The sequence below is a fragment of the Lissotriton vulgaris genome, chromosome 10 (assembly GCF_964263255.1).
Source record: "Lissotriton vulgaris chromosome 10, aLisVul1.2, whole genome shotgun sequence".
Classification (NCBI taxonomy): domain Eukaryota; kingdom Metazoa; phylum Chordata; class Amphibia; order Caudata; family Salamandridae; genus Lissotriton; species Lissotriton vulgaris.
Window position 1 is genome coordinate 1027265250 of NC_141698.1, and position 21693 is coordinate 1027286942.

The 21693-nt window shown below is 44.7% G+C and overlaps 1 protein-coding gene across 1 annotated transcript in view; it reads right to left on the reverse strand.

The window, feature by feature from the left end:
• Nucleotides 1–21693, reverse strand: part of MRPL3 (mitochondrial ribosomal protein L3) — a 271984-nt gene that overhangs the window by 80679 nt on the left and 169612 nt on the right. The window contains exon 7 of the mRNA XM_086942066.1: nucleotides 2898–3009. Within this exon, the coding sequence (XP_086798192.1) occupies nucleotides 2898–3009 (112 nt within the window). The remainder of the gene's footprint in view (nucleotides 1–2897; nucleotides 3010–21693) is intronic.

A 21693-nucleotide genomic window follows, 5' to 3' on the forward strand; every position in this document is an offset into this window, starting at 1 on the left:
TTCAGACTGAACAGCACCATTTCCAAGAATGCAGGCACCCTTTCAGACCCGCTCCTCAGAATACAAAGGAACATGGTCTGGAAGGGAAGTCAGAGATTATGATGCTGAAAAAAAAAATAGCTTTTGGTACCTGTACCCTAGGAAGGCACGACACTGCCGCAGTAGCAACCGGTGCTCAGAATGGGAGTGCTGGGGATGCCTATAAGGTTGCATTGCTTTAAAATGCCCAAGTCTCCCACATAGTCCACAGTGTAACTGAACATCCAAGTATATCTACCCCCCCACCCCCCACAGGCTAAGCGCTCAAGTGCCTGCCCCAGGTGCTGGGAAGCAACAGCACACTTTGTTCATATGGTATGGGAATGTAAGAGTTTGAGCCTTTTCTGGGAGGGGGTGTTGGCGCTTATACACACGGCAACTGGATGGTTCATCTCCAGAATGATACGTTCAGTCAAACCAAATCTAATTCCTACCACGAGGAGAGAAAAAACGGAGTAGGAGGTTTGTGCTTTTGGGGTTAATGTTCGCAAAGAGGATAGCAATCTCGTGGCTTAACCCGATTCCTCCACCAATAAACAAATGGCTGCGTGATATGGAAGAATGTGCAACCGCTGAATTTGTACGGATGAAACATGAGGAAAGATGATAGACTTGAAGAGGATGTGCGGTCATGGTCTACGATGATTGCAGACTTGAGAGAATCACAAGAAGAGGGAGGGAGAAGAGAGGGGAGATAAATTGAGATGTGTGATTGCGTGGTGCTGCGCCCGGCTGATGGCTATCGCCCCCCAAGGCAAAAATATGGACATAGGGCATCGAGACACAGGAGCGGGGGGGGGGGGGAGTTATGATTATAGAGGAATGGCAAAGTTATTACAAAGTTATTACTTTAATGAAGTTTAGTTTGACGTTGATCCTGCAACAAAGGAATAGTCTCATTGATATGGGTCCTATGTGAACTACCACTGAAATACACTGTAAAATGTATATAAAGACTTTTTACAATGAGAGTTGGAACTAGATAAGACAGGAATAATGTTATAAGTATGTATATTATGTGAAAACGTAATGGTGGAATAATAACTGAAATGCCAATATAGAGTGTTTAACAAAAAAAAATGCTTGCATTAAAATTTCCATCAAGGCCCAAGGAGCTAAAATAGGCAGGTCTATGAAGGATCACTGTGGATCACATAGATCCGGCCACAGAGTTGAGAGGACCAAACCCAGACCTGTGAGGTTGGCCAGCGATTCAAAAAACATAATGAACCACTTCAATGAAGTGGCATTTCACATGAGCTGGTAAAAGGGAAAAAGACAGTTGTTTAATCCCCCATAGAAAGTGGTAGTAAAGCACCAGCAGGCACATCATGGTACAGGAACCAAGAGCCAGACTCCCTGACGGAAACGTTTTTTTCCCCCATGAATTCAGTCTACCAAAAATCCCCAGTCAACGGAGGACGGTAGAAAGAGCCAGTGCTGACACATGTAAACTAGTTAGCCAGTGGCTTCAGGGCCTCTATAGTCTGCCAGACAGGAGGACAAAAATGTTGAGTTGTCTGGGACTGGTCAATGAGCCACCTCACAATGAATAACAGCAAATGCTTTGAGCAGAACCAGATCTATTCCAGACTGATCTAAGGGCATCTCAATAAAAAGGCAATATGGGTTCTGATATAAAGTGACTAGTCTGTAGAATTTCAGTCAAAATGTAAGTAAGAACAGAGCAAGTCTAAATCAGCCTCCATTATTGAGGCAATACAATTCTCAACTGAATTTTCAGCAGAAACTGCAGATGTCTCAATAGAAAAGCGCCCCAGATATGGCTTGAGAATGGAGACAGACTGCACGGGACTCTACGCTGATGGCGTCTGGCAGCAAAACATATGCTGCTTGTGAATCTTCTGGTTCATAGGCAGGGTCAGCAGATACCAGGAGAAAAGTCGCCAGCAAATGCAAGCTCGTAGGCACCTCAAAGACCCAAGATGCACCAGAGGGAGAAGGAGCAGGACAGCACAGTTCATAGAGCATGGGCTAAAATTTCCCAACTCAGCGGGGTCAACACCAAGAGCTGGAAATGCTGGGACGGTAGCTGGCAGAGCCAAACACGGAATCGGAACGGAGCCAGGCATAGATATCCAACAAAGCGGGCTAATGCTATGAAGATAACATCAAAGAGGTCGCCAGAGGACAACTCTGGTGACATAAAACCGGTCCCTTGATCAGGATGACTATCCTCAAAGATGAGTTGTCTGCCATTAAGTCCTAAACTTGGAGCGAGGAGGCTTATGAGAAAAAAAGGCCCATCACTGCATCGATCCAAAGATTGAGATCTGCAAAGGTGCCAGTCTCAGTGCTTGTAATCTCCAGATAAGTAAGAAGGTCTCAGACACTCTTCTACAGATGGTGAATTGAGGCAGGTTTGATCAGGAACAGGCCTGGAAGCATGCACAGAGTCTAAACTGTTGTGTGAACCTCATGAAGAATCCAGGTGATGACAGGAACAGAACATGCCAACATGATCTCCTCTACAGTGTCATTATATGAATGTCTGCAAAACAGAGAAATATTTAGAGCTATTTTGGAATGGAGAGCTACTATGGTTCTGCACTGAAGGGCGTGGAAGAAACAGAACTGATATCAGAGGTCTTCGATGGCACCCTATCTGTCTTAGAGATGCAGGAGATGCAGGAGAGCTATTTTAACAATGGGGATCTACTCTTGCGCTCCAAGGAGATTCAACTGGTGAGTAATCTGCAGATAGAAGTATCCATCAGAAACATACAAACAAGAACTTACAGGCACTTTAGTCACCGAGTGTGCACCCAATAAAGTGCTCATCCCACAATACATGTCATCTGTTGTAAAAACTATTTCAAATGTGTTACAACACTTACTCCTCCAGCCGAGATAGCTCCTGGCCTCCTGTGTGTTTTTGTCTGTCCATGAGTAGCAGGCTGCCCTTTGAATCCCCATCTTTTCATGACTCCTTGGAAACCTTTACCAATCCTGAAAATCAAATACAACAAATATAATTTGGTAAAGCCTAAACCATGGTCTGTGCAAATGTATAATAGTTTTCAACTGAATGTAAGCACTTTTCTGTTGGGCCCAGACATTAAAAATATAATTTTCCCGAAATGTAATAAGGCAATACTGTCTGAAGTAGGGTGACATTCTGAGTATGTTCTCTGAATCCTGGATGAACAATTATGGTAAAACTCAAATTGTGACAAGACCCTCTCTGTACCACTCACATGACTCCATAGCACGCTCACTGGCTGCATTGAGCATGCTGGGGACTCGTCGGCCTCCACCAATCAGGGGAAAAGTGAAAGTAAAATCAAACAGTCAAAAACTAGGATTGAATGAAGGTCCCCTCATCTACGAAGGCAAGTCGCGAGCTATGTACATTCTCCACACTCTTGTGGCAGAATAGGGGTTTTCAATGACAATTATGATGAATTAATGAGATTCAAGAGGTCCAAACAATTGTCTTATAACTACAGAATCATTTTTAATGCCTTTGACTGTGATTTCAACTAGGCTTGCCGGTAATCATCTCTATAGTGAATGAATGTATTCTTTATTGTGTGATTAATGAAAATCTTTACAATAGTACAATCTTTGCAATATTTGACTGATAGAGCACTAATACATACAATCAGTAAGAACCACAATTTCATTGAAACAAAGAAAATGGGTGTCTGCCAGCATACTCATAAAAACAAATGAAGTGCTTGGGTGCAGGTAAGGAACTGCAGGCCTAAACCAGAGAATAAATATAGCAGGACTGAATGAAATACAGAGTCGTAACGTACTTAGCCACAGGTGGGATACTGTCTCTGACAGTCCAAAGTTCAACTCTCATAACTGTGCTGCGATGATTAGTTACTATAATAATACATGCACAAGACCGTGGGCCGCCTTGTTTTGCAGCATGAGATTTTCTGCTAGTGGAGCCATAAATTGCTGCTTTTTCGCAGACTAAGAACAGGCTGTGATGGCACAACAATTGACTCCAGGGGGCGCACAGTAAAGATGGTTTGGTTGTCTAGCTTCTGAAGTACATGCATGAGGCGAGAGGCGACCAGATTATCATAGTCAATGCCAGCCTATTCGTGCATAGCTAACCAACCTAGGAGCTTTTTAGTTGAGGTGGTCAGCTGGTTTGCTGCTGACTGGCAATATCAAGCCAGTTCCAGTATCGTCTATCTCTATTGATGATTTGCTGCCTTTATTCGCCTCTTTTACGAAGGATTGCATGAGGCTGATGCTTTTCCCGAATTTAGCCAGTTCCATCAGCTTCGTGATAGTCAACACAAGGTTCATGGCCTTGTTGCATGTTCGAATGTCATAGAAAAAGTAGTTTTAGCAATGTACGGAGCAAATGGAAAAGTGCAGGGCAACAAAAAGTAAATGACTGAAGGTCTCATGCTTGTAGGCGCAAAGTCTGCAGTTAACAATTGTGGTGAGTGACAAACATCTGGGATTTACTTCTTTGATTTAAAGATCCATTAGCCTTAAAAACTTATTTGTAGGAGGAAATCTTTGTGAAGTGCACCTCAGAGATACGGTTGAGGTCTGAGACAGTCCGGCGGTGCATTCGCATATGATTTTGCTGCCACTTGAATAGTTCTGATTTATTGGGTTTGTCCGTGTCACTTGCCTTTGACAGTGTTTTTTTTGTTTTTCAGTACTGCGGCACACGAGAGCTGTAGATTGTTTAATACTGTCTGATCTATTAGCAGGGTGGCAATTGATCTTTGGAGGTATTCTGACCAGACCAGATATTCCCTTCTAGGGCAAAGATGTTCTGGAGGATAGCTATAGTGGTATTAAGTAACGCTTTTTTAATCCTGTAGGAATCATTTACTAAGGAGGCCATCCTCGTCCAAGTTTGGCCCTCCAACCCAAAGCCCACCCTTACCAGGCAGCTCTGAAGATGTAGTGGAAGTCTAAAGGCCATCTTGTAAGCCTTGAGTTGATATTTATCCATGGTGTTAACTATAAGTTCTGGATAGGCTTTATGTCCGTATTTGATAATTGGTAGAAGGGTTGCTGTAAATACTCGTCTTATTGGGACATTAGATAGGTTTTCCAGGGAGTTATTCATTTTGCAAGTTCTGATTATTAGTGACTCTGCCTTTGCAGCAGGGTGTCTCAGGTGCTTTTTGGGTGCTCCTTTTATTGTTATCCAGACACCCAGGTAGTTATAAGCATGAGTAGATTCGATTTTTAGTGGACCCTTGACCCCATGTAAAGTTTTTTTTTTTTGGTTGGATTGCCATCTCGCATTTTAGTTTTAGAGCCGCTTGCCACCAACTTGTAGTTGTGCAGGACATGGAGGGCTCTCTGTACGCCTTTTCTCGAACGATCCAGGAGAATGAGGTCATCAGAATAGTATTGTGACCTTAATGCTTTCAATTATAGGTGGGATGAGGTTTGCTTGTCTTAGTGCTGCACCCATGTATGCATTATACAGATTGAATAAGAGGGGTGCAAGCACACAATCTTGTTAAGGCCAGTGTCCATTTCGATTTTACTGATGACTGCGGTCTGTGTTAACTTTACCCTACCCCAGGTCAGGGTGTGTAGAGGTATAATGGCCTGGAGCAGATTGTTGGGGATGCCTCACCCATTGAGCTTTCTCTATAAGGTGTTCCCATCTAATAGGTCAAAGGCAGCCAAGTAGTTCACAAAACAGACAAAGAGCGGGAGCTGCTTCTTGCACTTTGCCCGTTGGTTTAGTTAGGCAAGGGCCACAATGTTATCCTGTGAATTTGTTGTGAAACCTGCTTGACTAAATGGGATTACGTTGTTCGCTTCTGCCAAAAGCTCCAGACCTACCTACCAGCAGGTCGCATCACAAAATCTCCATTTGCAGAGGGTCGCAGAACGATCTGCCTAATGAATATTTATAGGGCCGTTGGCTATTTGTTGCAACCTGTAATTGGCTACAAACACAGGCATGGTGGCCATGAAGGGATAGCAGACCTCCATCCCGGTGCTTGCATTTTCAATGATATTTCTTTAAAGCAGCCTGTGTTCCTTAAAGGAAGCAAAACTGTTTTAAAACAATCATCCTGTTTGTCACAAAACATAGTTCACTGGATGCGATCCCCAAAGGGGAAGCTATCCAACTGGAACTGCTTCCCCTTTGCGAATCTGTTACCACCTCGGTTGATGATTCGGTAGCTTTTCAAAGATTTGTGCCAGTGATTGTGGTTGCAGACTATTGATACATATCCCTCCGGTTTGCCAATTAATAATAATATGCAATCATTATCATTCTACTAAAAAACAGGACAAACCTTGAACTAAATTTACTCTTAAAAAAATCCCCAAAAGACGGGACTATTCTTTACATACATTACACGTGACATAAATACACTCATATAATCAAACCTGTACATTTAATTCTTATATCATCCTAGCCTAGTCCCACTCTATCCCTCCCGAGCTCAATCATGTCTAGATTTCCTTGATCTTATCATTGCTCTTAGTAAATGATTAACCACACTCAGTGTACAAACATTTTGCATAAGTTGCAAATTTAAAAGAGCCATACAAGCTTGCCTGAACCCCATATCTTTCAAGTACTTTCAAGAAATTGACGCATTGGCAGCGTAAAATATTTACATAAAAAGATAAAGTGTCAAATATCCTATGGAGACCTATTGTCGCAGCCACAGTGCCCTCTATCCTCGGTACGTACTACAAAACCAGGAGGCGAGGCAACTAAATGATGAAACAAATCCAATCTAAAACGAGTAATTTAAAAACGCTTGTGTGGACTAGTTGATAAAAAGAGATAAGGCTCCATACCTGGCGCAGATTTAACTAAAGTTTGGGCTCTTACCCTAGGCTCCATAAACTCCTTTCCTTTACGTTCAGCGCTAAATATTTTAAAAAATACATTTTTAATTAACATTTTATCCTCCCTCGTCACTGTCCTATAATTCATGTATATATCCGATCTTCCCAGGGCACTGATTGAATCCTTAATGTATCTTACCCAGGGGATTTTTAATGCATGGTCCAAGGAGAGGCAATCTGCGATTACTGCTTGGTTAAAAGAAGCATCTTCATTAGACCAAACATTCACCCAACGAAGCACAGGTCTGACTGCCACTAGGTCTGTGATCTATTTGACCCCCAATTCCTCATGTACAGTGCATGTAGGAGTTACCGGAGGCACTTTTGAAATTCGCTTTAAAAATTTATTTTGTGTAATTTATCAGCTATCATATAGCCCCAAGGCCTTGGAAATGCAAAAAGATTTATAAAATTTTAAGATCTCCCCCGGGGGCCATGTACCTAACCTGCGTGCATAATTTGTGACGGCTTCCAGGGCTTTATTCATCACCTTTGTCTTTTCCTCCATCAGGGTATTCCATTTTAATTGATCATCAAATAAAACAAATAGATATGTAAAGGTCAGGACTTTGGCTGTGCTAGCAGAGCCTACCTACTCTTGATTTGCCTGTTCTAAAGCCATTTTGGGAATCAGAAATAATTCCGTTAGTATCTGCCCATTCTGATAGCCTGTTTAGTAGGACCCTACCCAAAACCTTAACAGTGCAATCTAACAGAGATATGGGACGGTAACACTGAGGGTTGTCCCCTATCACCTTTCTTAAAGATGGGGACAATAATGGCAGAGGACAAGGACTTGGGCATTAATGTTGATGCTGCTGCATTAAGTACCCTGGTCAGAATCGGAGCCCAGACGTCTATATTGTTTCGAAACAGGTCCGGCGGAATCCGGTCCGGTCCTGGGGCCTTATTCCCTGACAGTCCCTCGATAGCAGTTTTGACCTCATCCACTTGGAAGCTGATCTGCATAACGCCTGTGTCTAACCCCAGTCATCACTATTTTGTTCTCCTTCCCCGTAATTAAAGACGCCCTGGAAATATACCTTCCAATGATCCTGGGTTATATGATGTACCACGTTTGGTTTATCAGGTTCGGAGAAACAAGGACTGCTGATGACTTTCCAAAAAAGAGAACTGTCCTTTAGCTCACTGGCTTGAACCAGCTCTTCCCAGGCCTTATTCTGTAATAATGACCTCCGCTCTTTTAGTGCACATTTATAATTTTTATGGGCACTAGCTCCCCTATCTTTGTTATGCAGGATCTCTTTCATGACTGCTTTTAGCTTCCTCATTGCCTTATAACACCCACTGTTGAACCATATAGGGTTATCCGAGCAGGGCTTGACTGCTGGCACAGTTAATAAGCCAGTCACTGCAATGGCGACAAAAGAGCCAAGTATATCTTTGTCTAAGGGCTCTGATTCGAGGCATTTCATAATCTCTTTTTGCCTTAGTTTGCATAGGGAGTTATTGAGAAAACTACTGTCCACTTGCGACCACCGCAATCACCTCGTTGCGCCCTCCCCCCAGGTCCATTGATATACGACCAGTTTGGCTGTATTTTACTCTCCTAAGGATGACCTGCCGTGGCGCTTCACTAGACGCGCGTAATTCAGGGTCGAAATGTCAACGATCTATATGGGTCCAGTTCCATCGTGTCTCTAGGTTGAAACTGTTAAAGACACTCATACCCTTACAGAGACATTTAATTGACCAACATACTGCCCATATTAAGGAATTGCTTCTGTTGTAAATTTTGTATATAGAACTTTGTCTTTTCTTCACACATGTGTATACAGCACTCATTCACCTATATCACTTGAGCACTTTTGTCACCTGAACGTATCGCCACTTTATTTTTATTGAATTGTATACTGCTATATGAAATATAAATGTTTTTTTTTTTTTTTTTAAGAGTAAAAACTTATGACTTCGCAAATACCACTGTGTCTCTGTATGTTTCAGCTTATCCCTCTTTGCAAATGTTGCTATTTAAATTACTTGAATGATTCACTCTGTAATATGTAAGAATTTATTCATACCCGACAGAACCATTGTAGGTTTCTCGTATACATACCCAGGTTCCGAGGCACACAGGGTTACCCCATTGTTATCATACATTGTATGTAAATGTAACTGGCTGGCGTTCCCTGTGCAATTTAAAAGTTGTAAATCTCGTAAATGGCATGAACAGTGCTTCTATATAGTTGTTCTTAGTTTCTGAACAGTATATTTTTGGTTGTAAGCACAACCATAAACCAGGGTTAATATGTTTTATTTTAAAGTGCAGGTGAGGTCCTGAACGGTCAGATCTGCCTCATAAGAACAATCCTTAACGTTACCTGCAGAAACAACTTGTAGTGCAGGAAAAAAGGTTGTATTCTTGCCGTGGAGTATTATATGTGTTTGGAATGCAATGGAAGGAAGCTTCAGGACAATCCACTGGAGGACACTACAGGACACCTATTTGAAACAGATATGACGCACTTCCTTCATCTTCTAAATTAGCACACATAACTTCTCTTTGAAGATTCAGTTCACAAATAAATTAACAAAGTTCTTTGTACTACAAATGATTCAAAACACTTTAGCATTAACAAGCTTTTCCACCAGTTTTCCTTCAAAGGAATGTAAAACTTCTAAGCTTCTCCTTCAAAGTCTTTATCTAGCAGCTCAAAGGGGATATTTTTGTCAGCTAAAACGCGGTGGGGAAACAACAATGTTAACTAAAGTGTTCTACTTTATGCAATTTCAAGTTCGTAGCAATTATTTTCTGTAATTGGCAAGATTTAAAATGGTATAAAGATTTGTTTTGGAGAAGGCCAAAAAAGTTTGTTAAGAACACCGAGATGGATCTAAACATAGTCGAATTTAGCCAAATAAGTTAGAGAATGAAATCTGCACTTAATAAACTTTGGCCTCTCTAAATCTGTACTTCTAAGTCACATATCGAAAAATAGTTTTGGATGTCCTTACATGGTCTCCATTTTAAATTTGCAACTAAAACCTTCAAAATTGTATTAAAAAAGTTTAAGATAATTGTATAGAGACTTTTGCGATGCAAAAGGCACATTGAACTATAAGCACAGCATCTGCAGACACTCTTTATAAGTTGCACAAATGGCATGACAAGAGGCTGCTCTTCTATGCCTAGTGGTAGATAACAGTGTACCATTAATGCAAAATAAGCCCCTCGATGTGGATGATTCGGGGAGGGCCGTGAGCACCCCTTCCACAACTGCCTATGCTGCAAAGATACCCGTAGCACTTTCAAACTATATGGGTTACACAACACTGAAAATAAGTGCACCAAATGTTGGAGAAGAAGCAGGACATCCCAGTAGAGTTAGATCCTAAAGTGGCGATACTGGTGTAATAGAAGAGGTGGCGAACTCCAGAAGTGCCCGTACTCTGCTGGTGGTGGGCATCTTGGTGGCCAAAAAGAGACCATGCATGCTACTAAAGGAGCAAATGAGATCTTACCCTTGGTGAATCGCCAAGAGCATGCCAAGATTGCAGAAGAAAACAATATATATTGCAAGAGGCTCCCGGGGAATTACAAAAACATCAAAAACCATTGCCTGAAACAATATGGTATGATGGTTACACAATGTTTGAAAAGATGATCTGGATTATGTAGCAGGTTAAGTCTCCACAGCGAGTGTCTTATGGAAATTCTAATTTATTTTACTGGTCGGAAGAGCCTTGTGTCTATTGTTATGTTGGAAGCTGTAAATAAAACAAAGATTTATAAAGATAAATAAATTAAAAAAAAGCCTCCCAACCAGAAGCATATCAACCTGTCAGATGTTGAACCCTACCACTGCTAACAGTATGATGTACCGAAGGAAGAATAAGCCATTGAATACTGGGGAAAGCGGAGCTGTGGTGATTTGGAGGAGATTAGAGAAAATAATCAAGGGTGGAGGACATCAAGTAAGCAGCAGGGTTTCTCAAATATACAATGGGGGTAGATTTATTTTTAACAAAAGATTTCTCAAACACTGAACGCAGCTTTTTACAACTACTTTTAGTTAATGACAATGTGTAACTGATAGAGCAATTTTGGGGCTTTCCGACTGGTTGGTAGTCATCTGAAGTTTGTGATACCTGTGTTGGCTGTAAATCCTAAGAAGCAGGCAAGTACGAGCAGCAGGAGAAGTGATCTTCAGGGAATGCTTGCTGGCTGCGAATCCTAAGAAGCAGGCATGTACGAGCAGCAGGAGAAGTGATCTTCAGGGAATGCTTGTTGGCTGCGAATCCTAAGAAGCAGGCATGTACGAGCAGCAGGAGAAGTGATCTTCAGGGAATGCTTGTTGGCTGCGAATCCTAAGAAGCAGGCATGTACGAGCAGCAGGAGAAGTGATCTTCAGGGAATGCTTGTTGGCTGCGAATCCTAAGAAGTAGGCATGTATGAGGAGCAGGAGAAGTGATCTTCATGGAAATGCTTGCATTACACATTTTTTAGGTAGTCTGTCATTAGTAACTTTTACTACCCATAGACAGAACTCGAAATTGCTTTAAAATTTATGTCCATGTTTTAGATGTGGCAGCTTAGAGGCCGATTTATAACACGTTTTCGCATCATGCCCCCACTTGGAAACAACTAAGAAGGATATTGAGAATGTTTTAAATAATGCATTAGGGATTGAGATTGTATTAACTCCATCAATAATATTACTAGGAGTTGAGGTGGAGGGGCAGACACGGAGTTGAAGCTTTATTTTCTTAGCGATGGCAATCTTGAGATTATGTATAGCCACGGCATGGCTGGACCCCCTCCCCCAACGCGCAATGGTTAGCTAAACTATTTTCAATTTACAAGCTAGAATCCGCTATATATGCTAGGAAGGGGAAAAAGGGAAGGAAATTGGGTATACAAATTTGGGAACCGATTACTTGTTGGAAAGAAGGAAATATTATGGAAAGGGGCGACCATTCGGTCCCCCCGAACGTATGGTGGAGTACCACGATCCCCCCGGGAAGCCATCTTGGGCGGGAGGCGAGTCTCGGCTGGTATGCCCGAAGCGGCGTAGCCGGGGCGCGCCTTTTTCCCGCTCTAGAATGGGCTGTCCTAGACGCCGACGCGGCCGGCCACGCCCTCGGAGGCAGGCGGGGGCGGGTTTACGCCCGCCCTGAAGACGGATAAAAGGAGCGGAAGCCAAGAAAGCATCCTCTTGTTCCTGTGCTCTGAAGCTGCACCTCCCCGCTGCACGTGAGCTCGAGACGGAACGAAGAGCCAATTTTGAGCGTTGTAATCTTTCTTTTGTCTTACAGATATCCCGTCTGAGAATGCCTAAGAAAGTCGGAAAGCGGGTCGGTACCGAGCAGATGCTCCGCATGCTCATGAAGGAGATAGCCGATTTGAAGAAAAAGGTGGAGGCTAAGGACGGGGAGGGAGGACCGAAACGGCCTTTGCAGGGAGCAGTCCCCGGTGGAAGAAGCAAGAGGCCCAGAAGGGGGGTACTTGGGGGGGACACCCCGGTTCCCGATACCCCACGTGAGGAGCCAATCCCGGTGCCGAAAGAGGGGAATCCAATCCCTGTGGTGGTCACCCCCGTGAACAGGGAGGATATGCCCCCCGAGTTAGCGGCACAATTGGCAGCGTGGTTGGGAAAAGATAGCGAGGGCGCCACGGCTGACGACGCCCGGGCAGTAATGAGGCAACTCCGGGAATCCAGGGAAGCTGCGAAGGCACCACCTTCTGTTCCCCCACAGGTTCCGGCGGCTGAAAAGGCAGCAGGCCCAAGTGCGGCGGCAAGTGCAGGGTCTACTTCAGGTAAGCGGCCATTGCCGATTGCGGGGGAGGGGTCTGTACCTTCTCGAAGGGAGAAGATTGCCCAGCATGTTCCACTAGAAATTAAGGAATTGATTTGGGCGGATAAGTATGTAAACATGTTTTCATTGCTTACCGACCATTACGAGATAGAGCATGTGAAGAGCCAAAAGGAGCTCATGCATCCGAGTGTTTGGCGCGCAAAAATGGCCGCCTTTAAAGTTGACGAGAACATTGGTACTTGGGGCAGAGCGTGGGGCATATTTACCTCCATCATGGGCGAGCGCAGGCCCGAGTTGCTGACCGAGTTACCTATTTATCAGTCACGTATTATGGAGTATTCTGTGGCATATGGGGGCAATCAGTGGTTCTGCTATGACAATCTTTTTAGAAAAGCTAAGGAACACGACCCATTGTTGACTTGGGATTGTTACGACTCCGCGTCATGGCAAAAAATGGAGAGTACAGGAATGTTGAAGGTACCATTGGTAGGGAGTGACCGAGGGGAATCTTCCCGCCAAAACGCTGGGACACCCTTTCGGACGGGTGCAGGTAACGAGTACCACTCGAAGCCGAGTGGCAACACAGGGAAAAAGGGGATCTGTTGGAATTTTAACAGAGGGAAATGTACGAGGCCCCAGGGGTCATGCAAATTCAGACATGAGTGTGGGGGGTGTGGGCAGCCATCCCATCCTGAGTCCTTGTGCAGAGCCAAAACGGGTGATAACGGTGGTAAGGGAGGCACCAAACAAGTCTAATATAGTCCGAGGGGCGCCTTTACCTACCCCGATTGATACCATGGCAATGATTCCTTGGCTCAACGAATACCCGGATCATGCTTCCGCTGGGGTGTTGCGAAACGGGTTCTCATATGGTTTCCGCATCCCAGTGGGGAATTTTCAGGGTGTAGCAAACTGTAAGAATCAACTATCGGTCTTGCAGCACGCGGCGGTGGTCCAGGTAAAGATTGGGAAGGAGGTGACTCGAGGTCGTGTCGCCGGTCCATTCGATTTGCCACCGGTTGTTAACTTTGTTTGTTCCCCTCTAGGGGTGGTCCCCAAGAAGGACCCGGGTGAGTTTCGGCTGATACATAATTTGTCAGCCCCACGTGGTCTTTCCGTGAATGACGCGATAGACACGGAAGTGTGTTCAGTGCGGTACGCATCTTTCGATGAGGCCGTAGCCATGTTGAATCGCCTGGGGCCCGGGGCGCTGATGGCGAAATCAGACATCGAGTCAGCGTTCCGGTTGCTCCCGGTACACCCAGACGATCAGCGTCTTCTTGGTTTCATGTTTCAGGGTCACTATTACATGGATAGATGTATGCCAATGGGGTGCTCGATTTCATGTGCCTATTTCGAGAAGTTCAGTTGTTTTCTGCAGTGGGTATTCACAAGGAAGACAGGTTTTCAACATGTTATGCACTATCTCGATGACTTTCTGTTTTTGGGGGCAGCCGGGGATCCTGAGTGTGGACAGGCTTTACATGCATTTTGTGTCTTAATGAATCAATTCGGTGTGCCATTGGCGCCAGGTAAGACTGTGGGTCCCTCGACCTTGATCGAGTTTCTGGGGATCGAGCTCGACTCGGTAGAAGGTTGTTTTCGATTACCCAAGGAAAAAGTGTTGAAATTCAGGTTAGCCCTTGAGACATGTATTCGTGCAACAAAGGTAAACCTGCATCAATTGCAACAGGTGGTGGGTCAGTTGAATTTTGCCCTAAGAGTGATACCAATGGCGCGCCCCTTTTCCCGCTCGATTGCACAAGCCATGGTCGGCCTGAAGGAAGGACATCACCGCACGAGACTCTCGGCAGAGGTTCGCCAGGACATGCGCATTTGGTTGGCATTTCTGGCGGATTTCAATGGTCGAATTGTCTGGAACAATCCAGCGGTGTCCTCCGAGGAGCTGGGGCTTTGGACAGATTCGGCGGGGAGTATAGGTTTTGGTGCCATATTTGGTACACAATGGTCGGCTCAAAAATGGCCGTCATGGTGGCATGAATGCGGGTTGACGAGTAACATTGCTTTTCTCGAACTTTTTCCTATTTTGGTGGCCCTGAAAACGTGGCCCGGGGGTTTCCGTGATCACTCTGTGGTGTTCTGGTCTGATAACATGACCGTGGTGGAGTGTATCAATAGTCAGGCAGCACGATGCATATTGCTTCTGAGACTGCTCAAGGAGATTGTGTTGTTATGCATGCAACTGAATGTACTGTTTAGGGCAAGACATGTGCCGGGGGTGATGAACCAAGCGGCTGATGCGCTTTCTCGTTTCCGTATGCAGGCCTTCTGGGGTTTTCTGCCCACAGCGGACCCGGTGGCGGCACCCTTTCCCGAAGCTCTCTGGTCTCTCGGTGCCCCGAACTACAAAACCTCGTGGGAGAGAGTTTAGCACCCAGGACGAGGAAGGCATATGAAGGGGCGTTCCGTTCCTATTGGGCCTTTTTGGGTACTGCTAGGGGGGAGCTTTGGGGTCAGGAAGAGTTTGTAGTGAAATTTCTGCTCTCTTTACATCAGGCAGGCAAATCAGTAGCTACGGCCCAGAGGCATCGGGCCGCCATTTCCTTTATGGCAAAGGCTCATGGGATCCAGGACCCGACAGCGTCTTTCGTTGTGCAGAAAGCGCTACGTGGGTGGCAACGCCTTGAGGGTCGCAGAGTAGATGAGAGGCACCCGATAGGTCTGGATAGGTTGGCCCTGTTATCCTCCGTACTCCCTGCAACATGTTCATCCCAGTATGAAACTGTGTTATTCCGAGCCGCATTTGCGCTAGCATTCCATGGGGCTATGCGGGTAAGCGAACTAGTGGCGAAGAACAAGAGGGATACGATGGGGGGATTGTGCCGGGAGCACATTCAGGTCAGGGGGGGGACGATGACGGTCTCGTTTGTTAGGTCCAAATCCGATCAAGGTGCAATCGGGGACTGCGTAATCATTCAGAGGATCCCCGGGTCTGCCATGTGCCCTGTGGTATGCGTAGAGGAATATTTGGCACAGAGGGTTGCAGCATGGGGGGGGACCTTTTTGAGACACGCTGACGCCACCCCACTGACGAGGTTTCAGTTCCAGAGGGTGCTTGCGATGTCGATTTCGGCCGCGGGCTTGAACCCCGGCGAGTTCGGGACCCATTCCTTTCGGATAGGGGCTGCTACTGAGGCTACAGCCAGGGGTCTGAGTGTGGAACAAGTAAAACGTGTGGGGCGTTGGTCCTCGAACTGTTATAAAAGGTATGTGTGGTTGCACATGTTGTGAAGCTGTAATGATATACTCACGCTTCTTGTTTCTGTTTGATTTTCAGTTACGCAAGCTTACGAAGCGGGGCGGACTGTACAGTCGACCCGACTCCTGGGGACCAGCGGTCAGAAATCACCGTCTGCGAATAAGGAGGTGTGGGTCGTGGGCCACTCATATGTGAGGCGTGCCGCGGACGTATTCAAAGCAGGTGATATGATTCACGTGGCTGGGGAATACGGGTACAGGGTGTCCTTCTACGGAAAGGGCGGGCTCTGTATTGACCAGTTTCAATTCTTTTTTGAGGGTTTGTTAGAGCGGACAAGGTCACCGCCGTCTATAATCATAGTCCATCTTGGGGGTAACGATCTGGTGGCCACTGGTAGACGACTTCTTCTTGAGGCAATGCTTTCCACGGTAAGTTGGTTGGCAAGAAGAGTTCCAGGGTGCACAATTGCATGGTCCCATATGATCCCACGGAAAGTGTGGCGGGGGGCTATTTCGGTTACTGCTCTGAATCATTCAGTAAGGAAGATAAATAACAAAGTGAGTAGATTGTTTCGTTCAAATACACTACATTCTGTTTCGCATGGTTGTATCAAAGGGGACAGTATGTATTTGGGGGACGGGGTTCACTTGTCCCGGGTGGGGAACGAGTTACTCATAGGAGACTTCATAGCCTGGTTAAGGGGTTTACACCATGACCTTTAGGTAGGAGTTTTGTGGGGGGTCCGGATAGCCGGTCAACTATCCGGCCTGTGGCGGTAAGGTCATGATCGGTGAGCAGTAATTCGAAGATCCCTATGAGGGGGCGTCACCCATTACGGATGGGAGCGCTCGGGGGAGGTGGCCAATTGGCCCCTCAACGGGGAGGCGGTCCCGTCTAAGAAGAGGCCGCCGGAAGGAAAGGAAAGGTGGTCAAGGCCCCTTCCTGGATAGGAGGGGCTACGGCCCCTCCTGGGGAATTTCCCGGGGCCAGGACATCTGCGACGGCAGATGGGTAAGTTGTGTGGGGTGCGGGAGGGGGTTTACGCTACCTTTTAGACACCTCACACGAGTCCTCGAACGACCGTTAAATGGCGTCGAGTTTATTGGGGCCCCCGTCAAGTACAAAGGGAAATTGGTAGATGCACTTGAGGTACGCGTCTGTGCGGTCGCTCCTCTCACAAGTGAAGGGGGTATTTCTGGTTTAGGGATCTGACACCGGTTACGACCTTGCCGTTGGCCCTTAACGTTAGGATGTACAATTTCAAGTCAAATGTTTTGTAGGATGTTAGTTCGGCTAGGAGAACCTTTGTATTAGAGATCTGTTAAGGTTAGCCAAACATCGTAATGTGGAAATGAAATTGTACATAATATGAAACTGTTATTTTAATGTTTTATTTTGTTTCATATTTTAATAAATACGGCCGGGAAGGGTAACTCCCTTCCCGCCTTCCAAAAGTTCAAGAACTGTTTCCGGTTTCCCAATTCTTGGGGATTGTGTTGAGAGGGGGTGGCGGGTATCTCAGCCATAGTTGATAGACACTGTGATGAGCTGTTTCTCTGTTTCTCTGCTTTAATTCTCCTCTCTATTTATTTATTTTTGTTCTCTTCTGTTTTTTGAATACTTAATTGTAGTTAGTTGACTATGTTCTCCAGTAAGTTGGTTCTGATTTAAGAATGCAACAGCATGTAGATTAATGTTTTTATGTAATGAATGATTTTATATATGTATTCTATATAATAGTATTGTTTCTATTTCTTCATTGTGCCCTGTACATGTTATAAAAAAAGGGGAAAAATTCAATAAAAAAAAAAATAAAAAAATTATTTTATGTCCAGAACTCAACAAGTATATTTCTATTTGTACCCAACACTCATAGCTTTTCCTTAAGTCCCACATAAGTACCTTGAGAGTGGGTGAAAGGTGTCAGTAAGACTTCAAAATATACGGTTATAAACGTTACATGAAGCATATGGAAACAAATTACCAAGCATAATAACTATAAGAGGTGGGGTGAAAGTGTGAGAAGATAGTCTTTCGTTCTGCACTAAAAAATTGAAGATCCGGGTTAAATTAAAAAAATAAACGATGCGAGAACAAAACTCTTCTTTCAGGTTTCATGTCAAGGAAAAAAGGTGCTAGGGAAGAGATGAGTGGTGGCACTATTATAAACTGGTATGTTAAAATGGGCCCTCATGATGGTCTGAAAACACTAACCTGCGCACAGTACAAATGAGAAGGCCCCAATATTCCATTGCACATGAGTTAATGATTGTGTATAAGTAGGGAACTTATGTCTAAACTTGGTTGTGGTGATACAATGGAGACCGGCTCTCCTGTTTGCCACCTCACATCACTGTTTATGTCCAGCACATGGAAGAGGGCCAAGTAGCGCTTGGACACACAAAGCATCTATTATCGGTTACCCGTGTATAACACAAAACTGTAACATAAAATAAACTTACAGTCGATCAACATGAAAGCAATATTGTTATTGATTTTGACCTCTGTTGTCAGCTCTTTCAACTCCATGCTTGTCCGCCTCTTGGGGCGGAGACCTCTGTATATATGTCGGAGGAAACAGTTTCTCTGTGGACAATGCCCTTATGTTTTCTACTTAACTGCGAACATGTCCAAGAGTAATATACACTCCCTAAGTAGCTACTGGACTTCTAGTTACATTACAGAACGTGGCTCTAACTGAATCAGGTTAACAACCATTCCAAAACAATATTGTGCATGCTTCATGAAGGACTAACCCCAAGATGCATCAAAGTGATGTTTTGCGGGTCCTTAATAGCGAATTTTAAGGATTCACTATTAAAGACTCGCAAAACGGGATGCATGTAGGAATCACAATTTTTTTGCGATTCCCACTGATTCCTTATTTGCGATTCGCTAATTGCTAATCGCAAATAAGGAATGGCTTTCCCATTCATTCCTATGGGCCAGGCCCATAGGAAAGAATGGGAAAGCCATTCCTTATTTGAGATTAGCGAATCGCAAATGTGCGGCAATTTCAAGGGTGCCAGGGTGTCCAAAGGACACCCTGTTGCACCCATGAAATGGCAATGTTAACTGGTGTTGCGCACACACATGTCCCAAGCACATGTGTGTGTGTAATATACCACTTAGAAAAATGCACTAAAGTGCATATTTCTAAGTTTTAGCTATTTACCACGATGTTTGACTTCGCGGTAAATAGCGACCCCAGATTGCGAATTTGCAATCTTGGAATGGTTCATGCATTGCATTTAAGGAATCGCAAATTGCGATTCCTTAAATGCAATCGCAATTTGAGAACTCGCAATTATTTGCGAATTCTTAAATTGCGAGTGCATGAACCCTTGATGCATCTCAAATGCCATTTTTGTGGGCGCAAACGGCCAATTTTTGCGATTCGCACCGTTTGCGCTCGCAAAAATGCTTGATGCATCTACCTGTATGTCCTCACGCCGACCCGGTTTCCAAATGTTCAAAGTGTAACACAATGATTTGTACCAACTTGGAGTCAAAGATACCCAGGCTGAAATACATTTCCCAAAAATATCCATTTGCGCTTTTGAAACAGAATACGGAAATATGCAACTTGACAGATTTTAAGAAAACTATGCTTCTACACCGACATCGGACAAGGCAGTTTTGGATAATTTTCAAGCTTTTTTGCCCACTGATAAACAGATAACAAGATCAAGCCTAGGTCAGTGGAAACCTACAGACTACACCACCAGTACTGATCAACCAAACATCGAACTCTAACTCAATCAGTGTAACCTACTAAGGCATTCTGAAAGTGTGGGGTGGGTCGAATTCCCAGGGAGATACCGCCCCACCCAATTACGAATTTTATAGGTGCAGAACCCTATCCAGTAGAACCATCCAATTTTTCACAGCAAAATCCTTGGAATCAGAAGCTGCATGTGATAAGGTACCTGGTATTTCTTGGTCCAGCATGTTGTTCCTTTTTCCAGGGCTGAAAACATGTTATCCCCGGTACTGGGGGCCATACTGGGCATAACTATTAAAACTCTGGCCCTTGTATCTACACCTCTAATTACTGGGTATCACATAATGAGTCCCTAGAACTACTTGCAAGGAGGGCAAGTAGGAACTAATCTTATGAAGCTATGAAGAGATGCCTGATCCATGGCCACCTTCCCTTGTTCTTCTTTATACTTCTTGCAACCACCAGCCCCAAACAAACTGCATCCACAAGTCCCCTATGCACATTCGCAGAATGTGTGCACTTCCTTCAGCTCTGTTGCTAGGTCGCCTGTCATTTTAAGTAACCAAAATCTGCTTCCTTCCCATCAATTACAGTCTGTGTCACAGAGGAACCAAGGAACTGCTCCAAATCAATACCCACATTTCAATGTATGCAGTGCCAGTATCAGAACCATCGACCTGAACTTTACAAAATGCACGAGATGGGGCTATAAATAATGCATTATGGGAGCAGTCTTCAGTATTTAACAGCAGCACTGCATGTAAAAAGAGATCCATCATGCCATCAGAATCCCCAACCAAGAAGCTCATCAGTGCAGCAAATTTCAAGGTCCTTTTGAAAGTCCTGACCTTACAAAACAAGCCACATAACAGAGGCCTCAGTAGAAGATCACGAGGACTCCGTGAACATTCTTAAATTTACCAGAAGGAAATACATGTACAATTCGTGATATATATATATATATATATATATATATATATATATATACACACATACACACACCACTAGCTGCAACCGGTTTATTCAGAGAAAAGGCGAAGCACAACTCACTCCCCTTATCACGGCCACACTTGTTATGGAGTCATTCTTCGCACATTGGCGGCCCTGGTTTTAAAAAAGAAAAGAAAAACATAAGTCGATAAAAAATTGAATTACAACGCTCCCTTCCTTCTTTCACACACTCACCCCCAGTGCCGCTCCAAACAAAATCAGACAACATGTGGACGCTGCTGAAATGTGTCCCCGTATTGGAAAATCACACAAGGACAAATTCTGCATTTTTCACTAGGTCAACCGGACTTCAGATCTGGCTCTGAAATAGCAGCTAGAAATGGGGTCTGGCAGGATCCCTCACGCTTCCTCCACTGGGTCCAGGACAAAAATGGCATGTCAGATGCAGATGATAGAATCTGTCTCTATCAAGTGGCTTAAGCCGTGATAGCGGCCATGGAAGAACACTGAAGGCTTGCTTCAAAATCTACAAATAAAATTTGTGGCGCAGGTCAATGAAAAAATGCGGGGCCTGGGCAATAATACATTCTCTGGCGCCCCCTTTCTGAAGACCCTGTGGAACTGGGGCAAGGAGGAGCTAGTAAGGAGTTCCTTACAGTGAACTTCAGTATTCAGGCGATTACACAGTTTCAAACACTGTTCCTTTGACTGAACAGCTGTTCTTCAACTCCTTTCAAGGTGAAGAGTTGATAGAGCGCGCTGTATGTGGAAGGGAATGCAGTGTTAGTCCGTAGATGAGCAGCAGATTTTTCCTCCTATGCTGTTGCTCTGGTTGAGCCGCGACTCACTCGATATGTTGGTGTGTTTCTGTTGACAGGTTTGTAGATGATGCCGCAGGTTTTCAACATGATGGAGGTGGGGAACCAGAGCTGGCGGTCTTTAAATTCTTAAGAGTGTCTGTCAGGTTTAGTGGTGTAACACTGGCTCCCGCAGCCCCTGCGGTGCGGGGGCTCCAAGCTCCAGGGGGCCCCGTCAGCACAGTAATTGGGCCGAAGAGGGCCCCTCCGCGTACCTTGCGGGGGGTGGGGGGGCTCAAGTTTCGTTACGCCAGTAGTCAGGTTGTACCACCCAAATGCTTCTC